Source organism: Schistocerca gregaria, chromosome 2 (genome assembly GCF_023897955.1).
Source record: "Schistocerca gregaria isolate iqSchGreg1 chromosome 2, iqSchGreg1.2, whole genome shotgun sequence".
Taxonomy (NCBI): Eukaryota; Metazoa; Arthropoda; class Insecta; order Orthoptera; family Acrididae; genus Schistocerca; species Schistocerca gregaria.
Window position 1 is genome coordinate 39,381,437 of NC_064921.1, and position 27,398 is coordinate 39,408,834.

Consider the following 27,398-nt stretch of genomic DNA (forward strand, 5'->3'; position numbering starts at 1 on the left):
AAATTTAATTGGAAACAGTTAGATATTTTTCACCAAAGTCCTTCAGGCTCATAACTGTGAGTTTCTATACTGTGTAGACACCCAGGCTCTTGGTTTGAAAACACACCAAAAGATGCTAGATAGGGGCTTCTAGAAAACTAATATGGTTCTGAGTTGTGTGCTGACAATCAAAAATTTACAAGAGTAATTTCAACTGCTCAGCAAATAGATAGTCAAACGGCTGTGTTAGCTCACTAAGTGAACAATCTGGAGAGGCAGGCTTGTGTCAGTGCTCATAGAATTGCTACCACCACTGAGCCCAGGGTAAATCAAACTGAAGGGCAGTTGGGGAAATTAAAAATAGGGTTTACTGAGAAAATTGTAATGTATTACATTATACATGAAAATAAATATATCTTATAAACTGAGTGAAGGAATATCAAGTGTTATAGCAGATCAGTAAGTTTTGGAACTCGGCACAATTTTGTTGATGTTGGTAATGTCTATAAGGGGCATTCAAAACTAAACAAACCAGAGGTATAATTACAGAAACCAGTACCTACTATGTTAGAGGTATTGCCCTGGCTGTTGAGACACTTGTCACACTGTGACACAAGGCACTGAATGGCTGTCTCATAAAATTTCCAGGGCTGCGATGTTAACCAGTTCCGCACGTACAGCTGGACGTTGTCATCCGAGGTGAATCGTTTGCCCCTCAGAGCCTTTTTAAGGAGGCCAAAAATGGTATAATCACAGAGAGATAGGTCTGGACTGTATGGAGGGTGGTCGAGAGCCTCCCATTTGATTTTCTGCAGGAGTGCTGCGACTGACGGTCTAGGGACTGCTTTAGAACAAGTACATTTCTCCATGTTTTACAAGTATTCACGAATATAAGATAACAAAAATATACAATAAAAATAATCTCTCTCTCTCTCTCTCTCTCTCTCTCTCTCTCTGTGTGTGTGTGTGTGTGTGTGTGTGTGTGTGTGTGTGTGTGTGTGTGTGTGTGTGTTGAACAACTCATCATTTCAGTGGTAAATATATAATGCTGCTTGCTTTCTTATTCTTTTTTCAAAGTGCTGTTCACAATATTAGTTACAAAAATCATGTAACACTGTAACTGAACTAACTAAAAACATCACTTTATTTATTTTTAAACAAAATGATTACAAAAATTGAAAACATAATTTTCTACATAATTTAAGACATTAAAAGTACAAGACTGCTCGTAATAGATAATGTGCATTACAGTTGTCGTTTCACGTAAGCTGCTTAGCCTTAAATTGACTTCAGAATGTTGTTTAACATTTATTTAATTCAAAATGCAAGACTAATCAGCTCGTCGTATTGAGTGCATCTGCTTCAGATCTCAAACTGTCACCACCATAGTGATGAGAAAGAAGGCTCAATGTTACACTGGATACAATACAGAACGTGAATGGTCAAAACTAAAGTTCCAAACTTCACTGCCACTAGAGACACAGTTTCAAATAGCACTTGAGAATCCTAGACATTTTTTTTAATTACCACAGTTACACTTTATACAGTAACCACCCACTGGTGGATGTTCGTCGAATGGGGCAAATACTGGTGCGTAAGGACACTAGTCTGCAGTGCAATTCATCTGGCCTTCCATCATTATGTTTGCCCATCAGCAACTTCTTTCTGATATCGCATCAGCAGCTTCTTTCTGATATCGCATCAGCAGCTTCTTTCTGATATCGCATCAGCAGCTTCTTTCTGATGTCGTGCAAAAGACAGAAATACCTGCAGAAATAAAACTCAATCTTAATTCTGCACAAACGTCGAACATTAATTACAGTAAAATGCAGATTTGAAAGCCCGACACACTAGTCAGAAATTAGGTAGAAAGTACAATAATGAATTTTTTATGGTGTACAATGAGATAAAACTCCCATGCTTCCGACTGGAAGTTCCTGAAAAAATATAAAAAATATGCAGGTGCCAGAACAGTGTGTGCATCACTTACAATAAAAGAGGTGCCAAAATTAGATCTACATCTGTATCTATGCTCCGCAAGCCATATCTATACTCCACAAGACACCTTACGGTATATAGCAGACGGAAATTTATGTACCACTGTCACTTCCTCCAGTTGTGAGTAGTCTGTGGGAAGAACAATTGCCAGCAAGCCTCTGTGTGGGCTCGAACCTCTCAGATTTCATCTCCATGGTCATTTTGCAATATATACATAGAAAAATGCAATATACTTGTCGACTCCACTAGGAATGTACAATCTTGGAACTTCAATAATAAACGACATCATGATGCAAACGCCCGCCCTCTTGCAGTATCTTCCACTGGAGTCGTTTTATCGCCTCCACGACGCTGTTGTGCTTACTAAATGAACCTGTAAGAAAACATGCTGGTCTACTTTGGATCTTCTCTACCAATCCTGTCTGTTACACATCCCATACTAATCATCAATATGCGAATATTGGTTGAACAGGGGTTTTTAAGCTACCTGTTTTGTTGACAGACTATATTGCCTGAGGATTCTTCCACTGAATCTAAGTCTGGCATCCTGTGATTAGTTTTATGTGGTCGTTCCACTTTAAGCTACTCCATACGCATACTTCTAGATAACTGCTTCTAGTGATTCATACAATCGTGTAATTGTACTATAAAGGATCTGAAACTTTCTCGCCAGGACTCGAAGCAGGGAACTTCGCCTTTCGTGGGTAAGTGCTCTGTCAACTGAGCTACCCAAGCATAACTCACAACCTGTCCTCACACTTTTACTTCTGCCAGTACCTCATACCCTACCTTCCAAACTTCATAGAAGTTCTTCTGTGTGACTTGTGGGACTAGCATAGATTATGCGGAGATATGGCTTTGCCTCAGCCAGGGGGATTGCTTTCAGAGCGAATTCTTACTTTCCAATGGAGTGTGCACTGGTATCAAGTTTCCCAGCAGATTAAAAGATAAGTCACTGGTGGAAGTAAAGTTGTGAGGATGGCTTGAGATTATGACGGGGTAACTCGTTGGAGCGAGTGCTTGCCCACAAAGTCCCGGTCTGGCACATAGATTTAATCTGCCAGGAAGATTCATATCTACATCTACATGAATACTCTGCAGTTCACACTTCAGTACCTGGCAGAGGGGTCATTGAACCACTTTCACAGTATTTCTCTACCGTTTCACTCTCTAACATTGGGTGGGAAGACTCAGTTGCTGAACAGTTCAAAGAAGACTTGTCTTTTAGAATTATCTTTGTAACAGAGAGTAATGTCCAGAGAACATATTTTTTTTGACAACTTTTGTTTCAGTTTCACTTGGGAGTACTTATGTTTTAGATCTCACACAAAAAGGATGTGTAATTTTTTTTCTCGTGCATCAACAATGTATGTAGTGATGATATGTGTGTATAAAAATGCAAGCAAATATACATATTAAAAGTTATTATAGCTGCAAGAATATTTTTATTTATTACACCAATATTTGTTCACAATGTGACTTTTGCTTGCAATCATAAGAAGAGGCAGTAATTTCTTCCATACTGCAAGACATGTTAAAATATATATGCTAATCATCAAGATTTAGTGGATGGACTGTATGATCAGCAACCACAGAAGATTAAAGGTAAATTAATGATATCAGCATAACCTAATAGTGACTTCTATTAAACATATATACGTGTAATAATTGAACAATTGACTTTTCGTCAAGCACCAAGTTTGCTGCAAAATCATACATTCCAAAAATCTACATTGAGAGAGTAAGAGAAATTATCCTAGTTACATTATTCATTTTTGCGCCTTCAGTGTCTGTACGTTAACTATTTTTCCTATGCTGTGAGTAAGACTGTTCATGACACCAATTTTGTTTCAACAGGAATTCATGCTTTACTTCTAGTACTGCAAGTAGTAATTATCTCTCATTACATAAATTTCATGTCGATTCATACTCTTTGTGTTAGCTGTTGGGCTACCTCCCGGCATGGTTATTCCAAAGTTTGCACAATAGCTTGCATGATTACGTTTAGTAGTGCCTCTGTTGTCATAGTTAGCTTTCTTTCCTTTTTCGTCACCATTTTCCTAGTAGAAAATTTATTGATCAAAAGGGTTCAAAAATCATACCAAACTTCGAGTCATCAGTATAGTGTAAATTATTATGAAAATTAAATAATTTGTGTCGTAATACTTTTCGATAAATTGACAGGAATTTATTGAAACATGATTTCATAGGAGGTTTCAGGTGCAAGATTTATTTACATAGAAATTTCATTAATTTTTTGGTAATTGCTAGCATGATAAAATGGTTGACCAAAAATTATACATTGTTGATCGTAATACAGAAGCTGCAATCAGTCAAGGTGCAGTGATTTGCACGAACGCGCAGCTAGCAGAAAGCCAACATAGATCAGAGATAGATATCACTGATGTAACAAATAACAGCACAGATACACACACAAACTATGATGACTATCAATGAGACTGTTTCACACATCTCCGTAAGCAATATATCACTGCTGAACGAAACAGAGGAACGTGAAACAGCAGTATATTCTGACAACATAGGACAGACACTGATTATCAGTAATCCAAATATTAATGTGTAAAGTACAGTTGATAGCAATGATAATAGTAACACAAATGCACTGTTACGGCATTTACTGACAACTACGAACACTAAATTCCATGATATGAACGTGAAATTCACTACAGTTACCCAACAGATTAGTAACTTGAACACAATATGTAACAATTTGTCACAAGGTTTTTCAGATTTCAAAACAGAACAAAAACAGGTGTTGCAAGATTTCCTAAACAGTCTCACAGAAAAATTCTATGATCTAACAGAAACTCTACACACATATATACCCGAAAATTTAACAAAAATGAAAAAACAATTAAGACAGGAGGTTATTTCTGATATTAAACAAAGTTTTTGAATGAAAAGGTAGGTTCGATTAGTGACAATCAAGAACACGTAGAAAGTGAATTAAGGAAAATCGCGGACACAAATAATAGTGTAAGAGCAAATCAAAACCAAATGTGTAATACTATAAAGAAAGTGACCATTATTGTCAACAAGCTACACAAGGACTATGAATGTTTACCATTGGTAGTAGAGGAGCTAACAGTAAGAGTAGAAAGCTAATAATTAGAGTGCCAAAAGAAAAAGAGCTCAGATAAGGAAAAATTTAGATTATATAACCAAAAGGGCAGATGCAGGTATCTTAGATCAAAGCAGTACATTAGCACAGAAGGTAATATCTGAATGCAAAGTATATGTAGACGTGGTAGAAGAGGCCATTTAGAAAAGGGAAATTGAATCATCTAATGAAGTAGGTCAGGTTGCTAATATTCGACTACCTGTGCCCACGATGGATGGGTGTAATAGTTATCCACATCTTGTCACATGCCCAGTTACCACCATATGGTGTTCCTCACACTTGTAACAACATACCAATGTCAGATAATGCCGCATGTTTAACACTCATCTTCACTGATGAAGAGTTGCTGAGACATAAGAAGTTTCTCACGTATTCGACAGATGGGAAGTGGATGAATCTGGTAGTTTTTAGCAGTGCATTCTACAATGTGTTTCCATGTAACTGAACAGAGGCTCAAAAGATAAGATTTATTGTTGGTTACACCCAAGGTGATGTTCTTCTGTGGGCCAGTCAAATGGCAAAATGTTGTCACAGTTACAAGGAATTTGAATGTGCTTTCTTAGACAAGTACTGGTCAGAAGCCATTCAAGAGAGATTAAGGCATGAAGTCTGTAACCCGGCTCAATTTAACAGCAAGCATGGAAGCTTGCGGGATTATTTCGTAAAGTATTTAAATAAGACCAGATATTGGACCGATCCCATATCACAAGTGGATGTATTGAAGATATTAAAGAGCTGACTTCTGTCATACATAAGGGAAAATTAGTAACCACACCAGTACATGACACTTTTGTCAATTTTGGCTTACATTGACCTGATTTGTGAAGAGGCACCATGACAGCATAAAGCAGCAGATAAACAAACAGCTCAACCTGTACTTGAGAACCAACATGTAAATAATAATGTTACTACACAACAGGCATGGCAATCATATCTGAAACAGTGCAAACAAAACATGTGGAAAAAATAAGATTTAAGCAAGATTATCAGAACAACAGGAACAATTACAATGGGCAAGGGTATCTGTTGCCTGTAAGAGGCAATAGCTAGCCGATACAGAGGAAAGCAGTCGGCAACAATCAAATGTTGCATGCTGTGATGCAGCTGATCTTAGGACATTTAGCCATGTACTACTTATTACAATCTTCAGAAAGACTCGTGAAGCAGTTAGGCTATAATATATATATTTTTTTTTTTTTATTGCAACGAAAACTCATATTAACATTGAATCATGAATCAACAACAACAGAACTATTATATATAATCAAAGAATAAACAGTCTGTCCCTTGTGTGCACCACCACAGAATAATGCTATCCTTCACAGTGCGTATACGCATGTTCTGCTGGCGACTCCCACACAGCCCCCCTCTGATAGAGGAGCTCCGGGAATGTGGAGGTATTTATATTTCCACCCGACGCCCAGCTCTTGTGTGTACTGAAGGCATTGGTGGAATTTCTTCAGCTTCCATTGCTGGTAGTGATGGTACCACTTCCTCTTGTGATGGTGAGGTGGTGTCGTCCTGGTCCAGTGGTGTGGAAGGTGGCGCTTGGTGCTTGACCTCTGTGTCCTCTTCAGTCGGTAACATATGTGCGGGTTTGAGCCGTTCGAATGATACCACTTGACTCTTTCCATTAAGATCTATCTGCATGGTATGTTCATCCTGTGAGAGCACTCTGTAAGGTCCAGAATATGGAGGCTGCAGCAGTGACTTGACAGCGTCCGTCCATAGCATCGCATGTGTACATGAGCTTAGATCTTTGTCCACGAACATATTTACCGCTCCATGTCTCGAGACAGGAGATGGACGAAGTCTGGCCATATGCTCGCGTACCATTTGCAATGTAAATTGCAATTCAGTCTGTCGTGCTCTTTCTTTATCGGTGAAGAATTCTGCAGGCAGTCATAAGGGTTCACCATAAACCAATACTGTGGTGTATGTCCCTAAATCCATTTTCAATGCTGTGCGTAGGCCCAACAAAACTACTGGTAACACTGACAACCAAGATTGTGCAGGGCACATTAATGCAGGTTTTGATGTTCTATGCCAGCGTTCCACCGTCCCATTGCTTGCTGGGTGGTTTGCTGTGGTGCAATGATGTTGGAACCCGCAGAGGTTGGCCAATTCTGAGAACAACATCGATTCATACTGAAGCCCCTGGTCTGTGGTGACATGTAAAGGGCAGCTGAAACGTGCGATCCAAGATGAAAGACATACGCGTGCCACTGTTTCTGTTGAACTATCCGATAACGGAATCACCTCTGCCCATCTGGTGAAGCGGTCCACCGCAGTGAGGAGATAACGGTATCCTTCTGACGGCAAAAGTGGTCCCGCGATGTCCAGGTGCACATGTGTGAAACATTGTGTGGTAAGTGGGAAGTTTACTACTGCTTTGTGCATGTGTCGTCCCACCTTGGACAGTCCAGGCACGTTTTTGCCAAATTACGGCAGTCTCTATTTATACCGGGCCACACAAATCTGTCTGTCATTAGTTTGACGCTGGCATTCATTCCCGGATGAGCCAGTCCATGGATGCTATCAAATAATTGTTGTCACAATCTCTCAGGTACGAATGGTCTTGGTTTTCCTTTCGATATGTCACAACAAACTCTGAAGTGTTCACCCGTAGGTTGTATTTGTTGCAAGCGTAACCTGGACGTACTATCACGAGAGAATTTAGCAAGTTTCTGGTCTGTTTCCTGTGCTGCAACTATTTCCTTGTAGTCAATAGTCTGAGAGATTGTTTCCAATCTAGACAGGAAATCTGCCACGACGTTCTCAGCTCCTTTTATGTGCTGCAGGTCTGTCGTAAACTGGGCGATAAACTCAAGTTGTCTCAACTGTCGCGGTGAGCAACCATCCTTGTTCTTACTGAAAGCGAAGGTAATTGGCTTGTGGTCTGTGAAAACAGTGAATGGTTTGCCTCCAACTTGCGGTTGGAAATGTCTGATGGCTTCATAAATTGCCAGTAGCTCTCTATCATAGGCACTCCATTTTACTTGTGATGATGTAAGATTGTGGGAGAAGAAACCTAGGGGCTGCCAATTGTTTCCCACCGTCTGGTGTAGAGCTGGACCTATTGCCTGCTGGCTCGCATCCACAACAATTGCCAGTCGAGCTTGAGGAACCGTATGTGCCAAGATTATTGCCTAACGTAGACATGTTTTGATCTTGTCGAATGCCATCTGCATCTCTGATGTCCACTGTAAAGGTTGTGTGCCCACTGCATCCTTGCCGACTAGTGCTGTCGTCAAAAGTGCTTGAATAGCCGTCACATTAGGCAGATGTTGTCTGTAGAAGTTATCTGCTCCAAGAAACCAGCATAGTTGGCGATAGTTGATGGTGCGAGTCATCTCTTCGATAAGGTCGAGTATGTCTTGCAATGGGCTGATACCGGCTGCTGTTACTGAGTAGCCCAAGAATGGCACCTGATATTGTCGAAGTAAACATTTTGATTCATTGACCGAAATGCCATATGCCTCAATACGTTGGTAAACAGTCCTTAGATGTAGTTCCTGCAATTCCTCAGACAACGAAAAAACCAAGATGTCGTCAAGGTATGCAAAGTAATATGGTAAACCTGTGAGGACTTCGTCAATGAAACGCTGCCAAGTTTGCGCCTTTTTTGAACCCGAACAGCATAAGGAGGTATTCGAAAAACCAAATGGTGTTGTGACAGCCATCTTCGGTATATCAGCAGGTGCGGCCGGTATCTGGTGATACACTTTTTTACAATCAATGACACTAAAAATGGTTGCGCCTGCAAGTGCATATGTAAAATCTCTGATATGGGGTATCAGATAACGATCAGGGATGGTACGAGTATTTAGTGCCCTGTAATCTCCGATGGTCTCCCAAGTCCCATCTTTCTTCTTTACGAGGTGAAGTGGCAATGACCACAGACTGTCGGACCTACGGACGATTCCCGATCATAATAATTCTTCGAACTCTGCCTTCACTGCAGCAGAACGATCCGGAGCTAACCGGCGTGAGTGTTGAGACACTGGTTGACCGGGTGTAGTCCTGATGTGATGTACCATATTGTGCTTTATTGTCTGCCCACCAGACATGGATTCACAGTTTGCTACTCGTCTGCTATCAGACGTGGAAATAGGGCTTTGTCCTAGGGTGCCTCTAATGTACTGTGTCCCGCATCGAATGCTCACTGAGCTAATAGATACCTCAAGTGCATAATGAAACAAGAAATCTGCACCCAATATTGTGTCTGACACATTGGCAATTACGAAAGTCCACGGTAAACTTTCACAGAACCTGAGGTCTACCTCTATCTGACGTTTTCCATAAGTCACTATCGACGTCTGGTTTGCTGCTGTGAGTTTCGACTGAGATGGAGGGAGCTTCACATCACAGTTTTAACGTCTGAACCTGAGTGAGCTACATAAGCACGGCCGGACTTAATGTCTGTAACAAACAGCCGATGGGACAGTGAAGGTAAAGAAGAAAGGTTATTCACCCGTAGCTGCCCCTCGTCAATCTCACCTCGTAACAGTAGGCGCCGGTGCTCGAACTCGCATCCAGTGGCGCCTAATGCTGTCGCCATTTGGGTGATTGCACGGTGATGTGCAGCACGTCGCCTCGCTTCCGAATCGTTGATGGTATCAGCAGATATGATCCTCAGACACAATGTCATCTTCCTTGCTCTTCTTGTTTGTGCCTGTCTTGACTCCGAGCAATGTTGATATCTGCTGCTTCAATCCGTCAACTTGTTTTCGTAGGTTATCCAGTTGTTGAGAAATGTCAGGCTGTTGGCATTGTTGTATCGCTGCCGTTTCCTGTGAGTCTGTACTGTTGTGTCTGAACATCACCGTCGACATATGCGCTGCGTCTAACGAGGTGTAGACCTTGTCGGCTAATGAGATCAACGATGAGATATCTCGTGCGTCTCAGAACACCACAGCCATTCTAACTGCCTCTGGCAACTTTTCACTGTGCAAAACTTGCTGAATACGTTGCTCCACTGGCCGACGTAGTCGCTCAATGAGTAACTGCTTAAAATGCGTATACTTTTGCGTTGGCGGGTGGCTGAAGTATTATATCTGTGCTGATCGGTGCTGTTTTATTGCCAAGCGGCAATCATAAATTTTGTCTCTTCATTTGCAATGCCATGATGCTGGAAAGTCAGATCAAGCATTGCAAGCCACAGTTCAGGTTTATCAGGTATGAACTACGCTGGGCGTAATTTCATCTTGCTACTATTCTCTGTCGAAACGCCGTTACTTGATGGTGCAGAAAAATTCAACACAGCATTTTCTTGTTCTTCAAAGTCGTGTCGTAATTCCTCAATGTTCTTTAACAAAACGTAGCGCTGATCTGTAACACTCTGTGTGCCACGCGGACTCGCCAATCTCCTGGTAAACGAAATTGAACTGGGCTGCATTTGTTCGTCTACAACGAATTTCTTTAAACGGGTCACCACTTTAGCCACATACTACTTATTACAATCTTCAGAAAGACTCTCGAAGTAGTTAGGCTATAATATTTTTTTTATTGCAATGAAAAGCTCATATTAACATTGAATCAATAACAACAGAACTATTATATATAATCAAAGAATGAACAATCTGCCCCTTGTGCGCGCCGCCACAGAATAATCCTATCCTTCACTGTGCGTATACGGATGTTCTGCTGGTGATTCCCACAGACAAAATAATAGTGTGAACTACAATTTTGCAACTACCAACACAAATTTGCAGACCCAATGACACGGATTGGCGTAATACAGCACAAAATGTACAGTTCTCTGAAATTGTGTCAGTGGTGCAATACACTTACAAACACATTTAGTGAGATATGATGAACAAGGTGACATGAAAGATGATTTACACAAACATGAGGAGGAAGTTCAGGAAAACTTGTATGAAGAACAGGTACAGGCATTTATAAAGACAACAATATTTGACATGGAAGTACACTTAGTTCTAGACACAGGTGCAACGACTAACTTAATGTCAACCGAATTTTTTTCAAGAGTTAAAGAAAAGAGGTAAAATTCCCACATTCCCAGTGCAGAACTGAAGAATACAGATGGCCACTGGAAACAAATTAAAAGTAGTGAATTTACAAGCACTTATTCCATCAAAAATAAGACACTTTACTGTCAAATGTAATTTCCTCATCAGTGACAAATTAATAGTAAATTGTTTGATTGGGATGGATATGTATAGGGCTTATAAGGGTGTATAAGACGCAAATGGCCATAGGAAGTGGTAAGTGCAACTTCATTGTAAATGAACAGGTATTTTCTGTCAATTGATAGCAGAGCAAAAGGAAGAACAGGAACTTACAGATTTGTTATTCATGCAAACATATTTCGAAAACACAGCACTGGAATTACCACAAGCACATGCACCATTTCCAAGAAATGAACAAATATTTGTGGAGGAAACCATGGTGCAACACATGACGATTTTGCTTGAAATGGACGGACACAAGTTAAAAGTATTCGACGAGGACATAACCATTAAAGTCCCAGTGCCAGGCTGCCAACTACTTGCCACGCATGGGCACAATACTGAAGGAGACTTGACTAAATCAAGCATTGTTAAATACGCACATTATTCAATATTTGTACCCCTTTTTTGTAATGTATATATGTGTTAGTTAATAGGGTGAAGATGACATCTCCACTTAACACAACATAAGTCTATCTAAAAGACCGAGAAATGAATTGCTTTGACTCCCCACACATTGGTAATAGCTAGCAATCAATTAACTGTATGATACTTTACACCTCCATACAATGTTAGTGTACAGTCAGGGGCAATTGTGTAATACTTAAACAACTAGCTCCCAATATCATATCTCTTTTTTCCCTTTTCTCTCATTATTAATTTATAAGATTGTTTTCTTTTCCTCATTAGTAATAGTAAATTTCTGCATTGTGCAAAGATGGCAAAAATAGGCTTTTGAAATTATAAAGATAACTCTAAAAGCCTATCTTTCCTGTCATCTGTGGGAATGTACAAATTTATTATTAATGGAAGAGCAATGTCTGGAGAATATTCAATTTTTTTAACAGCTTTTGTTTCAGTTTCACTTGGGAGTACTCATGCTTTAGATTTTACACAAAAAGGACATGTAATTTTTATCTGTGTGTCAAAAATGTGTGCAGTAAATGCTATATGTGTATAAAAATGCAAGAAAATATACACATTAAAAGTTATTATACCTGCAAGAATATTTTTATTTATTATGCCAATATTTGTTCACAAGCATGACTTTTGCTTGCAATCATAAGAAGAGGCAGTAATTTCTTCCATACTGCAAGACATTTTAAAATATATATATGCTAATCATCATGATTTAGTGGGTGAACTGTGTGATCAGAAACCACAGAAGATTAAAGGTAAACTAATGATATCAGCATAACCTAGAAGTGACTTCTATTGAACATATATATTTGTAACAATTGAACAATTGATGTTTTGTTAAGCAACAAGTTTGCTGCAAAAACTGACATTCTAAAAATCTACGTCAATAGAGTAAGAGAAATCCTAGATACATTATTCATTTTTGCGCTTTCAGTATTTGTACTTTGCATTGTATTTTTCTTATGCAGTGAGGAAGACTGTTCGTGGCACCAATTTAGTTTCAACAAGAATTCATGCTTTAACTCCAGTACTGCACGTAGTAATTATCTCTCATTATGTAAATTTCATGCTGATTCATACTCTTTGTGTTAGCTGTTGAGCTGCCTCTCAGCACAGTTATTGTAAAATTGCTCAACAGACTAACACATCCTCCAGTCCACAAAGTATACCAATTAGATTCATTTCAGAGACTGCTGATATAATACACTGAAGAACCAAAGAAACTGGTACACCTGGCTAATATCATGTTGGGCCCCCACGAGCACGCAGAAGTGCTGCAACATGACCTAGCATGGACTCGACCAAAGTCTGATGCAGTGCTGGAAAGAACTGACGCCATGAATCTAGCTTGGCTGTCCATAAATCTGTAAGATCACGAGGGGGTGGAGTTCTCTTCTGAACAGTACGTTGCAAATCATCCCATATATGCTCAATAATGCTCATGTTTGGGGAGTTTGGAGGCCATCAGAAGTGTTTAAACTCAGAAGAGCATTCTTGGAGCCACTCTGTAGCAATTCTGGACATATTGGGTGTAGCATTGTCCTGCTGTAATTGAGTCTGTCGGAATGCACAATGGACATGAATAGATACAGTTGATCAGACAGAATGCTTACATGCATGTCACCTGTCAGAGTCATATCTAGATGTACCAGGAGTCCCATGTCACTTCAACCGCACATGCCCCATACCATTACAGTGTCTCCACCAGCCTTAACAGTCCCCTGCTGATATGCAGGGTCCATGGATTCATGAGGTTGTCTCCATACCTGTACACATGCATCTGCTCGATACAACTTCAAACGAGACTCATCCACCAGGCAACAGGTTTCCAGTCATCAACAGTCCAATGATGCTGTTGACGGGCCCAGGTGAGGTAGTCATCAGCGGTACATGAGTCAGCCTTCAGCTCCAAAAGCCCATGTCGATGATGTTCCATTGAATGGTTCACATGCTGACATTTGATGGCGCAGCATTGAAATTTGCAGAGCAATTTACAGAAGGATTCCGCTTCTGACATGTTGAATGATTCTCTTCAGTCATCACTGGTCCTGTTCTTGCAGGATCTTTTTCCAGCCATAGCACTGTCATAGATTTTATGTTTTACATGATTCCTGATATTTTAGTACTTTCAACATTGCAGCCCAGTCAACAATCTTGATAATCTAATATATAAGATACTATCAGCCTCGACTGCAGTAATGAAACCAACCTTTGCCTAGGTTTCATCCCAAGTAATTGAGCCTTCTTTAGAAGATAAACCTGATTCTGTAATATGTCTACGAGAGCATGGTCTAGAAATAAAACTAAAACAGCACAATGGACATGAATGGATGCAGGTGGTCAGACAGAATGCTTATGTACATGTCACCTATCAGGGTCATATCTAGATGTACCAGGGGTCTCTTGTCACTTCAACTGCACATGCCCCATACTGATTACAGAGTCTCCACCAGCTTTAACAGTCCCCTGGTCTTGGTGGTGACTTAGTACTATGTACCACATTTTTAAAATGTGACTATGCTTATTCAGGCTGTTTTAGTTTCATTTCTAGACCATGTCCTCGTAGACATATTATAGAATCAGGTTTATCTTCTGAAGAAGGCTCAATTACTTGGGCTGAAACCTAGGTAAAGGTTGGTTTCATTACTGCAATCGAGGCTGATATTTTCTTATATATTCCTGATATTTATGGTACACTCGTGAAATGGTCATATAGGAAACCCATACTTCATCACTACCTCAGAGATGTTGTGTCCCATCGCTCGTGTGCAGACTATAACACTACATTCAAACTCACTTAAATCCTGATCACCTGCCACTTTAGCAGCAGTAACCGATCTAACAACTTCACCAGACACTTGCTGTCCTATATAGGTGTTGCTGACTGAAGCACCATATTCTGCCTGTTTGCACATATCTGCAATCTGCATTTGAATACGCATGTCCATACCAGTTTCTTTGCCACTTCACTTTAGCTCTGTACTTAGCAGTCACACACAACAGCTCGCTCAACAAAAGATGCATATCTAAAGCCTGGAAAGTTGCTCAGTTTACACCAATACTCAAGAAAGGAAGTGGGTATAATTGATTGAATTATAGACCTGCAGCACAGATGTCGACTTGCAGTAGTGTTTTGGAACATATACTGTTTCTGAACATCATAAATTACTCAAGGAAAATAATCTGTTGACACACAGTTGTCACAGATTCAGAAAATAATGCTCGTGTGAAACACAACTAGTTCTTTATTCTCATGAAGTAACAGATGCTATATACAGGGGATCACATATTGATTCCATATTTCTATATTTCCAAAAATCTTTCAATACCATTTATCACAAGTGGCATATGATCAAACTGCATGGTTCCTAATCTATATAAACAATTTAGGGGGCAATCTGAGCAACAGACTTGGATTATGATGCTGTCATTTACCATTTAGTAAAGTCATCGTAAGATCAAAACCAATTGCAAAATTATTTAAACAAGTTATCTGTGTGGCACAAAAAGTGGCAATTGACCCTAAATAATAAAAAGTGTGAGGTCATCCACGTGAGTACTAAAAGGAATCTATTAAATTTTGGTTAGATCATAAATCACAAAAATTTAAAGGCTGTCAGTTCAACTAAATACCTAGGAATTACAGTTACAAACAACTTACACTGGAAAGACCACATAGATAATGTTGTGGGGAAGGCAAACCGAAGATTATGTTTTATTGGCAGAACAGAAGTTGAAACACATTTACTTAAGAGACTGCTTACACTATTCTCATCTGTTTTCTGGTAGTGCTGCACTGCAGTAGGAATTATTATCAGACTGGATTGATGGAGGACACTGAAAAAGGTCAAAGGAGGGCAGCTTGATTTGCATTATCGCAAAATAGGTGAGTGAGTGTCTCAGATATGATATAAGACTTGGGGTGACAATCACTAAAACAAAGGCACTTTTCATGTTGGCAGCAGTTCTTGATTTGAGTTTTGGAATACTTACTTTGTGTTCTCTGGTGAAAGAGTTTAGTAAAACTGTATTTAGAAACTGCACTTTAGTGGCACTATCATTGGGAACATCAACTTCGCTATCGTGGATTGAAGATATTGATTATGTTTTGCCACTGATGCACTTCAAATACAACCAAAATCTCTTTGGATTTTGTACCAGATTTTGAGATAGAGGTTCGTTGTGGGAACTATTGAAATCATCTTGTCTTGGAGTTCACACTAAATTTCAAGCTTTTGTGGAACTTTGCCAGTCTTGGGGATTTTAAATTCTTTTAAATTTGGCATGCTTTTTTTGTTGCTTCTGCAGCAGTTGGGTCAGCTGCTTTGTGTACCCTGGAGAGTCAGTTCTATCTATTATTAATTTATTTGGTATAAATCTCTCCATTCCTGTTGATATTACTACTCTGTATTCAAACCACATCTGGTCTACACTTTTGTAGTGAGTTTGGAAGTAATGGAGGTAGTCTCTTAGAAAGCTGTGAAGTGAATTTTTATCTGCTTTTCTAAAAGATACATTTTGCATATATTTTTGATAGGTTTTAAGTGTTACAGTATTCAGTCTCACTTCAACGACATTGTGGTCACTAATCCCTGTATCCGTGATAATGCTCCCTGTTTGCTTGGTGATATTTGTTGCCACAAGATCGAGTATGTCTTTGCAACCATTTACACCTTTAGTGGGCTCCTGAACAAGTTGTTAAAAATAATTTTCTGAGATGGCATTCAGTATGTTTTCAGACAATGTTTTATGCCTACTACCAACTATAATTGTATGAATGGGTACCTGTTTGAAATGAAACTCAAAGTCTTCTTCGAACTGTTCAGCAACTGAATCATCTGAGTTGGTGAAGGGTGGGGCTAAGTATAGGGAACCAACTATTAATTTATTCCAGTTTTCAAGTACAATCTGTAGCCATACTATCTCACAGGAAGTAAGTACTTCAATTTCGCAACATGATGGACTACTTCTAACAGGAACAGACATTGTGGTCACTAATCCCTGTCTCCATCATAATGCTCCCCATTTGCTTGGCGATATTTGTTGCTACGAGGTCGAGGATGTCTTTGCAATCATTTACATTGACTGTGTATTTAATGTATCCTTTCTGAACACTTTTTGGTTCTTCGCAAAAATTTTGATTGATTTTATAGCTGGCTTTAGCCAATGAGCTTCAGTGCTTTCTATTTCATAAATGCCTGGAGCTCTGGTTCTTTCCCAACACAGCCATGACAGTGTACTATTATAACGCCTGTGATTTCTATGCCGAACCTTGTCCTGTGTTTGACCTGCACCTTCTGAGAGTGGAATCTGTTTTGTTCTTTCCCAAGACTTTCTAACTACTGCAGATTTCTATTCATTCATTCTTTTCAATGTACAACTAACAGGGCAAAAACTGCTTGTTACAGTCAAGAACAAGATGTAAATTTACATGATGATGTAAACTACAGGAATTCTGGTGTTGTTACGACGAGACTCTCATATGCCCAGATGAATAAAAGAGAAATAATTGGGACACATAAAGCTCATCTACAATGCAGGGAAAAAGAGTACAATGTGTCATGGGGTGTTACTGTTCATCGATGAGCATCTTTATGGTAGTCTGTAGTAAAGTCATTGAAGCTCCACAGCAGTGAACAGATGTGTCATTCAGAATGCCTGTTGATATCATTCAAATAAGTTTGTCTTTAGTACTTTCTAAAAGTAAAAGTGTTTTCATGCAAAGGCATATTTCTCAGAGAACATTGTAACATGTATAACATGAGTTAATATGAAAAAGGTTAGTGAACTACTGTTGAACATTAAGCAATCAGTGACTTAACATGCAGGCTTCATGGATACATCGATGTCATTTTGGTGTGTACTGTGATGACAGTTAACATGTGATTTACAACCTTTGATCCTAAATGGTCCTTAAATGACCAACAAATGCAGCAGCTATTCCAGCTGTTACAGCCTTAGTTAACATGGTGAGTTTGTTGCTGGCTAAGCCATATGTATCATTGTATTCTGTTTATGGTGTTGACAAGCTACATTGTCTGCAATGCTTTATGGCATTTATATGAATGTGATGTAAGACACGTCTTCACACAGACCTCTGGGCTTGATTAGGTGTTTAATTTTAGACGTTACGTGTGGACATAACAAAACCAGATTTGGTTACCACCTAAGGCTTTCGAAAAACTGTGTATCTCAGAGAGGAATGCCTGGCATCCAAGAGCTGGATACTTGCAGCGATGAGTTCCAGAGGCACATCATGTGCCACAAACATGTAGTTAACTGTTGCAGGAAACAGAGTAATAGCTGGAAAAATTCTGGGCTCAAATTTTTGACATGTTTCAGAAAAGGGAGAAACTAAAATTTGATGAGAACTCGATCCATAGACTTCACGTAATTACTGAATGTAGGCATTCCACTTATAGCTGTTGAAAATATTTACTGCAATAGAACTTTTGACATTTTCAGCATAATGAAAGCAAAATTTATTCTCCATATGAAGTTATCTGGCATTAAAATAAAGTAAGGGATAGTTAAAGTTGAATATGTACATAGCACTTACATGGGATGTTGAAATTCACTACAGAACATTAAGTCATGACATGCTAAAACATAAGTTTCCAGCAGTCTGAATATATTTATGTATGGCAGAATAAGTACACTCATGCTACCACAGACCATACGAGCACTCCTATCAGCAACAGTTAGTGACAAACATAAATACATGTACAGATAACCACAATTGGCTCATTGTGTGGTAAAAATGAGGTGTTTTACCAGATCAAGGTCAACAAAATATTTAAAACACGAGTGTAAGAGGGTAAAAAACACACATTTGCAAAAATTTGCACATGGCGTGTCGTAATATGCACTTGCTGTATTAATGTGAACACACCTGAAGAGATTTAAAAATAGCAACAAGTACAGCATGGCCAAGAACATCTGCCAGCTCAGAGGGCTTTCAAAATATAATTTAGTCTCCCACTGTGAAAGATGGCATGACTAAGAAAATAACTGCCAACACTAAAGTTGCCTTAAACATACCCAGTTATCATTCTAGGAACACAACAAAATTATAATTTATATCATAAAGATATATTGGAATGGAGAGAGAGAGAGAGAGAGAGAGAGAGAGAGAGAGAGAGAGAGAGTTGCACTTGCAAACAAAACCAGACAGCTCACAAAATCAACAAGAAATTAGCTGAGAACAAAGTAACAGCCCTTAAGGCCTAAAAGGGAAATAGTCTAGTGATCATCAGTTGAGATGACTACTTTAACAAAAGACATGATTTTGTTCCTACCAATGATTTCATAAAGTTAAATAAAGAGCCAGCTAACTGACTTAATGCCTCAATCAGAAAAGCTGTAAAAAGTGCAATTTCATTTTTTCAGAGAGAGAAATAAAAGCAGTCTCAGTTATGAAACCATGCACCCCAACCTTATCTACAAAAATGGTATCCTGATTTTTTTCACAATCAGCTGCTTGCAGGCATTTTTGAGAATCATCTTGGAAGTTAGTTTTTCAAGTAATTCCCTGTTACAGTTAAGAAAGCTGAATATTATATGAGAAATGGGGATAATGTGTTAGTGCCAAGTAGAGGCTCATTCATTGATATTCATATTGTGTTCGCAGCTTAGTAGCATACATACTAACATTACCTGTGCTATACAGTCAGAAAAACAAAATGTCACTAGTTTCCTGGATGTGACTGAAAAATGATGATAATGATTATAGATTTAGCACTGATAGTGTGGTTTTCTGTACTGCTTACATCATCCACAATAATTCTTGTCACCCACAGGCTCCACAAATAATTCTTTTTCTTTGGATGGTTCACAGACTAGTCAGTACTCCCCTCCAGCAGAATGAAACTGATAAGGAATTTGGCATCTTTAGGCATGATACAGTGAATAATAGGCTTACATTGTGAATGATAGATAAAATTTTTGCCACAAAATTACAAAGTACAGTGTATATACCAAACAAAACACGTAATGTCAATTATGTGAAAAGGGTAGTTGCTATCCAGTGTATAGTGGAGATGCTGAGTCACAAGTAGGCACAACAAAAAGATTGCCAGAAAGTAATCTTTCAGCCATCAAGGCCTTCATTGGAAATAGACAACATAACATACACACTCTCACAAATGCAACTCACACACACATGACCAGTCTCTGGCAGCTGAGGGCGGACTCTGTGTGTGTGTGTGTGTGTGTGTGTGTGTGTGTGTGTGTGTGTGTGTGTGTGTGTGTGTGTGTGTGTTTTGTCTATTTCTGATGAAGGTGTTGGCTGAAAGCTTACTTTCTGACAATCTTTTTGTTGTACCTCTCTGCAATTTAGTGTCTCCGCTATAGCTATATGATGAGTAGCAACAACCCTTTTCACAACTGAAATTATTCCATCCTGGATACTCCATTGTTTGATTAAACCAAACACATATTGGTTAATAAAACCTAGTAGAGGTGGAACTTTGGATGTCAGAGAGCTGCATCCTGTAGGTGTTGCTGATGTAGTTGGATTGTTGGTGTCTCAGTTCGGTGAAGCTGTGGGGGTTTGTCCACTGAGAATTACTGAAACAGTGGTGTTTGAATTGGGGTAGCTACAGGTGTTGCCTGAAGGCTCTTCATCTGTGACATATGCAGGCTTTACTTACTCTATGAAGACTGTTGTGGCTTTTCTGTTCTGAAGCATTACAAAGATGTGCAAACTGCACAGGAATATCCAGTAGGATCCAGCACAAGGGGGAAACAGCAGTGGCTTAGTAGCATCAGCATGTAACTAAACATGCTAACAGCTCTGTCTTGTGAAAAAAAAATATTTGCTCGATGTCATGATAAGCTGGTGCTGCTGAAAGGAGTCACTGCATTGTGCTGTAGTGTTCATGCAAACTCCTGCAGTATGTGGGCACAGGGTGCCGTCACTTCTTGGTGCTCTATGAGGTCTGTGATAATGTGAATTTGTTGTCTGTAGACTTACTGACTGAGGGACACATCAATATCTTACCACTGTCGTTAAACCCAGTAATACAACAGAAAATGTGTCCTCACAGAACTTTTGTGGTTCAAGAATCATAAAAGAAGACTGTATACATGGAAGAAGCCTAGAGATACTGACAGGTTTCAGATAGATTATATAATGGTAAGACAGAGATTTAGGAACCAGGTTTTAAATTGTAAGACATTTCCAGGGGCAGATGTGGACTCTGATCACTATCTATTGGTTATGAACTGTAGATTAAAACTGAAGAAACTGCAAAACGGTGGGAATTTAAGGAGATGCAACCTGGATAAACTGAAAGAACCAGAGGTTGTAGAGGGTTTCAGGGAGAGCATAAGGGAACAATTGACAGGAATGGAGGAAAGAAATACAGTAGAAGAAGAATGGGTAGCTCTGAGGGATGAAGTAATGAAGGCAGCAGAAGATAAAGTAGATAAAAAGACGAGGGCTAATAGAAATCCGTGGGCAACAGAAGAAATATTGAATTTAATTGATGAAAGGAGAAAATATAAAAATGCAGTAAATAAAGCAGGCAAAAAGGAATAGAAACGTCTCAAAAATGACACCGACAGGAAGTGCAAAATGGCTAAGCAGGGATGGCTAGAGAACAAATGTAAGGATGTAGAGGCTTATCTCACTAGGGGTAAGATAGATACTGCCTAAAGGGAAATTAAAGAGACTTTTGGAGAAAAGAGAACCACTTGTATGAATATAAAGAGCTCAGACGAAAACCCAGTTCTAAGCAAAGAAGGGAAAGCAGAAAGGTGGAAGGAGTATATGGAGGGTCTATACAAGGGCGATGTACTTGAGGACAATATTTTGGAAATGGAAGATGATGTAAATGAAGATGAAATGGGAGATATGATACTTCATGGAGAGTTTGACAGAGCACTGAAAGACCTGAGTCAAAACAAGGCCCCCGGAGTAAACAACATTCCATTAGAACTACTGACAGCTCACCTTCTGGTGAGCAATATGTATGAGACAGGCGAAATACCCTCAGACTTCAAGAAGAATATAATAATTCCAATCCCAAAGAACGCAGGTGTTGACAGGTGTGAAAATTACCAAACTCTCAGTTTAATAAGTCACGGCTGCAAAATACTAACGCGAATTCTTTACAGACGAATGGGAAAACTTGTAGAAGCAGACCTCGGGGAAGATCAGTTTGGATCCCGTAGAAATATCGAAACACATAAGGCAATACTGACCCTACGACTTATCTTAGAAGCTAGATTAAGGAAAGGCAAAGCTACGTTTCTAGCATTTGTAGACTTAGAGAAAGATTTTGACAATGTTGATTGGAATACTCTCTTTCAAATTCTGAAGGTAGCAGGGGTAAAATACAAGGAGCGAAAGGCTATTTACAATTTGTACAGAAACCAGGTGGCAGTTATAAGAGTCGAGGAACATGAAAGGGAAGCAGTGGTTGGGAAAGGAGTGACACAGGGTTGTAGCCTCTCCTTGATGTTATTCAATCTGTATATTGAGCAAGCAGTAAAGGAAACAAAAGTAAAATTTGGAGTAGGTATTAAAATCCATGGAGAAGAAATAAAAACTTTGAGGTTCGCTGATGACATCGTAATTCTGTCAGAGACAGCAAAGGACTTGGAAGAGCAGTTGAATGGAATGGATAATGTGTTGAAAGGAGGATATAAGATGAACATCAACAAAAGCAAAATGAGGATAATGGAATGTAGTCGAATTATGTCGGGTGATGCTGAGGGAATTAGATTAGGAAATGAGACACTTAAAGTAGTAAAGGAGTTTTACTATTTGAGGAGCTAAATAACTGATGATGGTCGAAGTAGAGAGGATATAAATATAGACTGGCAATGACAAGGAAAACATTTCTGAAGAAGCGAAATTTGTTAACATCGGGTATAGATTTAAATGTCAGGAAGTCGTTTCTGAAAGTATTTGTATGGAGTGTAGCCATATATGGAAGTGAAACATGGACGATAAATATTTTGGACAAGAAGAGAATAGAATCTTTCGAAATGTGGTGCTACAGAAGAATGCTGAAGATCAAATGGGTAGATCACATAACTAATGAGGCAGTATTGAACAGGATTTGTGAGAAGAGAAGTTTGTGGCACAGCTTGACTAGAAGAAGGGGTCGGTTGGTAGAACATGTTCTGAGGCAATAAGGGATCACCAGTTTAGTATTGGAGGGCAGTGTGGAGGGTAAAAATCGTAGGGGGAGACCAAGAGATGAATACACTAAGCAGATTCAGAAGGATGTAGGTTGCAGTAGATACCGGGAGATGAAGAGGCTTGCACAGGATAGAGTAGCATGAAGAGCTGCATCAAACCAGTCTCAGGACTGAAGACCACAACAACAACAATGTTGCTTTGCATTTTTTACCGCTGTCCTTAAACCCAGTAATACAACAGGCAATGCGTCCATCCAGGAACTTTCGTGGCATTTGGGTGCTGCTTTGCGAGTTCTATGCACACATTCTATGATACTGTGATTCACAGGAGAGTTCTGATTCTGAAGTGGAAGATCCCACATAGTTGGAAGAGCTTGGTAAAAAGTGAACACCAACTGCGACATGGTTGCATATACAAACAGTGATCTAATACTGTCAAATGTTTTTTATTTCAGTCTTTGATCACAATATGAATTCTTTAGACGATGGCCGGTTTCAGTCCGTAATGACCATCCTCAGATCTTTTTTACACCATGTCCTAAAGTGATAAGGCCATAATGGCATCGTCATCACTTTGGGACATGGTGTAAAAAAGATCTGAGAATGGTCATTACTGACTGAAACCAGTCATCATCTAAAGAGTTCATATTGTGATCAAAGACTGAAATAAAAAAAAAAATAAAAAAAAAAATATATATATATATATAATTTAAAAGTGAACAGTCAAATTGTCACTGTGGATGGAACTCAAAATCTGGCAATCCATGTCACTGCTGAAATATTGGTAACAGGTGTGGCTTCCAGCAAGTAGGTAGAGCAGTCTATTATTGTTAACAAATTTTTGTATTCATCAGACTATAGATGTTGTCCTCCTAAGTCCAGGTGCACATGCATAAATCTTGTTTCACCGTAACTACCTTTGGCCAGCTGCTGCTATTGCTCATTGGCTCCCAACAATGCCAAGTGTTGAATTATAGTGCAGGGGGAAGCTCGAATGCCAGGGTGGGACAGACAATGAACAGCTCGGAATTTATTTTTGCAGCTCTCCGTCACAATGCATGGGCGTTGTTGACAATGGTGGTTTCGAACCGTAACGTGATATGAAATGCTGAAAGAAGATTTCTTTTGATTTGTAATTGGTCTATTATTGTGTAATAGCAATTGTAACTCTGGATCTGTGCACAGGACATTTGTGATTTCTTGTCATGACACTACACTGGCTGATTTGCATGAGAGTGAGAGACAATCTATGAGAATATTTCTGAAGCAGCTTATATAGCAGACACCCATGGAAATTATCCTATGTATTCTAAGTGTCTTATACAAATGAGGCAAGTGTTACTGATTAATCTTCAGGAAGGCAGAAATGAGTCGGTAATGATCAACAAAGACGGTGAAAATCATTGCCTCAAGTTTGCTGCGGAAGTATTTCAGTGCTTCTTACAATGTGACAGGTTCCCAGTCTGCTGCTGACCAACAGGTTTCTGCCAGTGCGAGTTTGTGAGGAAAAAATGCTAATGGCTGCGAATTTCCCATCATTATTGTGTCCATGTCACCATGCATTTACCAGTGGTGTTTTTAGCTGATAGAATGGCATTGAGACAGGCTTGGGTTTTTGCTACTCTTAGTATGTGTCATCAATAAAAGTTTAATATGCTCAATAAACATCTTAAATCCTGGTGAACTGCCTGCACACGGTCAGGGAGGTGTTTGATACCCTCTGCTGACACTATGCATCGTACAAAATTAATAGATGGCTTCCCTATTGTCCATTTGTTTGCATTTAGGACGACACGATACTCCTGAAGGCATTGAGATACCACCTGCATGTGCTCTTGTTCGCTATGAGAAAAACAAGGATGTCACCGGTATGTAAAACAAAAATTTAGATCTCTCAAAACTTCATCTGTAAAGTACTATCACATCTAGGCTGCAATGTGTAAACCATATGACAAAACTGAAACTCAAACAAACTGAAAGGGATATTAACAGCTGTCTTGGGAACATCTCTGGAATTTGCATATAGGTCTTGGCACACTCACTGACACTGAGAATTAGGGTAGCAATCTCTGTACTGTGTGTTGCCCATCTTCCACTTTTAAGCTCTCGGGTTTTCAAACCTTGTCCAGTGCAGTCCCTGACAATCTGTTTTTCCTTCTCATCCCATACAGAAAGTCTTCCATGACCCAGGGTACTGGGCAAGTTTTCTGAACACTTTCTATTTCCTCAACCACGCTAGTCCTTTTCCTTTGTTCTTTTCTTTCCTCCTCAACTCTTCTGCAGGAAGAAAGAGCCATTGGCTGCATAAGCATGCAAACTTCTTTACGTGTGATCTCCTGTCATTGGTGAGTAGAATTTTTTTATCCACCCAATTACATTATATTTTCAAAAATTAATTATTTTCATTGATATAAAATGTTTTATGGATCGTAATGATGTCTTTCCAGAGTGTACAGTAAACCTGTCTACGAATGATTTCATCACCACAGCTAACTAAAGGTGCATTTACATTGAGTTCGAAATATGGTCTACAATATTGTTTGCAGCTCACGCATCATGTTGTCAACATCTTTGAAAAAAACGTTGCATGCACAGACATTGTTCCTGGCAATTCAGATGAAAGGGACATTGTTCCTGGCACACTACCCTAAATGCCACTACACGACACTAGTGTGTGTGTTTTTGCTCTATCTGTAGTGTCACATGTTGTCTTTATGTGTGCTCTTGATGAAAAGAATTGGACAAGAAGCAAAATTTATGAACTTGTCACTCTCCATTGACTACAGAGGCACAGGAGTGCCTCTTGAATTTTCAAAGTCATAGTTATAAAAATATTAAACAGAAGCATGACTCCCTACAAGAAAAAATACCGCATTGTTTTGCACCAGCAGCAGTAATGTGGATAAAAAAATGTTTCTCATCGTTTGGATTGCAGCTTTTGTATTTTCAGAAATTTGGTCAGTGTGTTTTTTGGTGATGTGCAAACTGGTTTTACGACCAAATTTCTGAAAATATGTTATATTTATGTGTGCTTCACAACACCTCATCAGGATGCTGAGAAAAAAGGGCTTGCCAAACAAAAACATGACAAGCTACCAGCATGAAATAAAATACAAGTGGTCCTGAAAAATGATGCAAACCAAATGTAAAGATTAAACAGAACAGAAATCACTGATAATGGCACAGAGGTGTTGAACCATGTTTGAGAACTTTTGAAAAAACGGTGTTTTGCATAACTGGCAGACCTTACATCCAACAATATTTAGTTTCTCATTTCTCTACACCACCACCACCACAACCACAACAACAACAACTACAACAGGATTCCTTATCTGACTCAGGAAAAATTTGTCAGCAGCAAGCAAGCTGCCAGGATATGAAAGGCTGATGAGAACAAAAAACTTTCTCTGAGGCAGAAATGAATGTATGTAGGAAGCAGCAGTCAGTAGTAAATGAGTATATGGCAGGGGGACCATCAACTGAAGATTCCCCTGACAAATTCATTGGAAGTGTGGGCTGCAGAAGTTTTCTTTATTGAAAATGATAATTTGGATTAGTTTCTGGGGGATGGGGAGACCCATCCATAATTGCCATTTGGTTACTGACAGCCTCTTCTCAAGGTTGGCAGCTATGTATATAAATGGTTTGACCCAACTATTACAGGAGATTAATTTGCCAGGTGATTAATATAAAACGTGAACAAGGGTCACAACAAACTTCCTTGGCACATGACACTTCCTTGGAACACAAATGAAATTACTTTTGCATCTGGTCTGTACCAAAAAATCCTCAGTCTAGTCACAAATTTCATTTTATATCCCACACTATCACATGTTCATTAATAAGTGTTGATGCAGTTCTAAGTCAAATGCTTTCTGCAACTTAAGAAATGCTGAATCTACCTTTTTGTCTTGATCTGTGAATTTCAGAATGTCAGGTGAGGAAAGCAGGAGTTGGGTAACATGACTGATGAGGCTTGCTAGCATGAAAGTCATTCTGTTCGAGATACTTCTGCACTCAGAATATGTTAGAGCATTCAGTAGTACAATATAACATGATCAATTTTCATATGACATGAAAATACATATTGGGAACTTTTTTGAAATAATCATAAAATCATTTCCCATCACACTGACAAATCCTTCCATCTTTTCCTATCAACAGACAGCATTACTTTTTATATTCTTTCCTCTATATCAACAGTTTAAGCCTTTAAACACTAGTTGTTGCTCATTATGTACATACCTGTTCTAGAGTAGTTTGGCCTATAGAATAATCTTCAATATTAAACTTCAACTTCACATCTTCCATAATTCCAAACATCCTAGACCAAGGAAATTTTGAGTTAGGGATATAGTATGTCAGGAAGATATCGTGTTCCTCTCGAAGTACTGCACCTGTCAATTAAATTACTTTTATCAGTTAAATATAATCATAAAACAGTAGCACTATGATCACATTTCCTCTTTATGTTGTTCTTTGAGCTCTGTCGGAAGACTGCTCAAGCTTATGGTGAT

General features: G+C 39.1%; 1 protein-coding gene across 2 annotated transcripts in view; it reads right to left on the bottom strand.

Annotated features, from left to right (window-relative positions):
- Nucleotides 1-1,100: 1,100 nt before the first annotated feature.
- The window catches only part of LOC126336278 (phospholipid-transporting ATPase ABCA3), a 639,220-nt gene continuing 612,922 nt past the window's right edge, over nucleotides 1,101-27,398 (bottom strand). For both annotated transcript variants that reach the window (XM_049999794.1, XM_049999793.1), the window contains exons 30-31: nucleotides 27,127-27,278; nucleotides 1,101-1,746 (exon numbers count right to left, since the gene is read on the bottom strand). In XM_049999794.1, coding sequence (XP_049855751.1) covers nucleotides 1,681-1,746; nucleotides 27,127-27,278 — 218 coding nt within the window. In that variant the 3' untranslated portion in view covers nucleotides 1,101-1,680. The remainder of the gene's footprint in view (nucleotides 1,747-27,126; nucleotides 27,279-27,398) is intronic.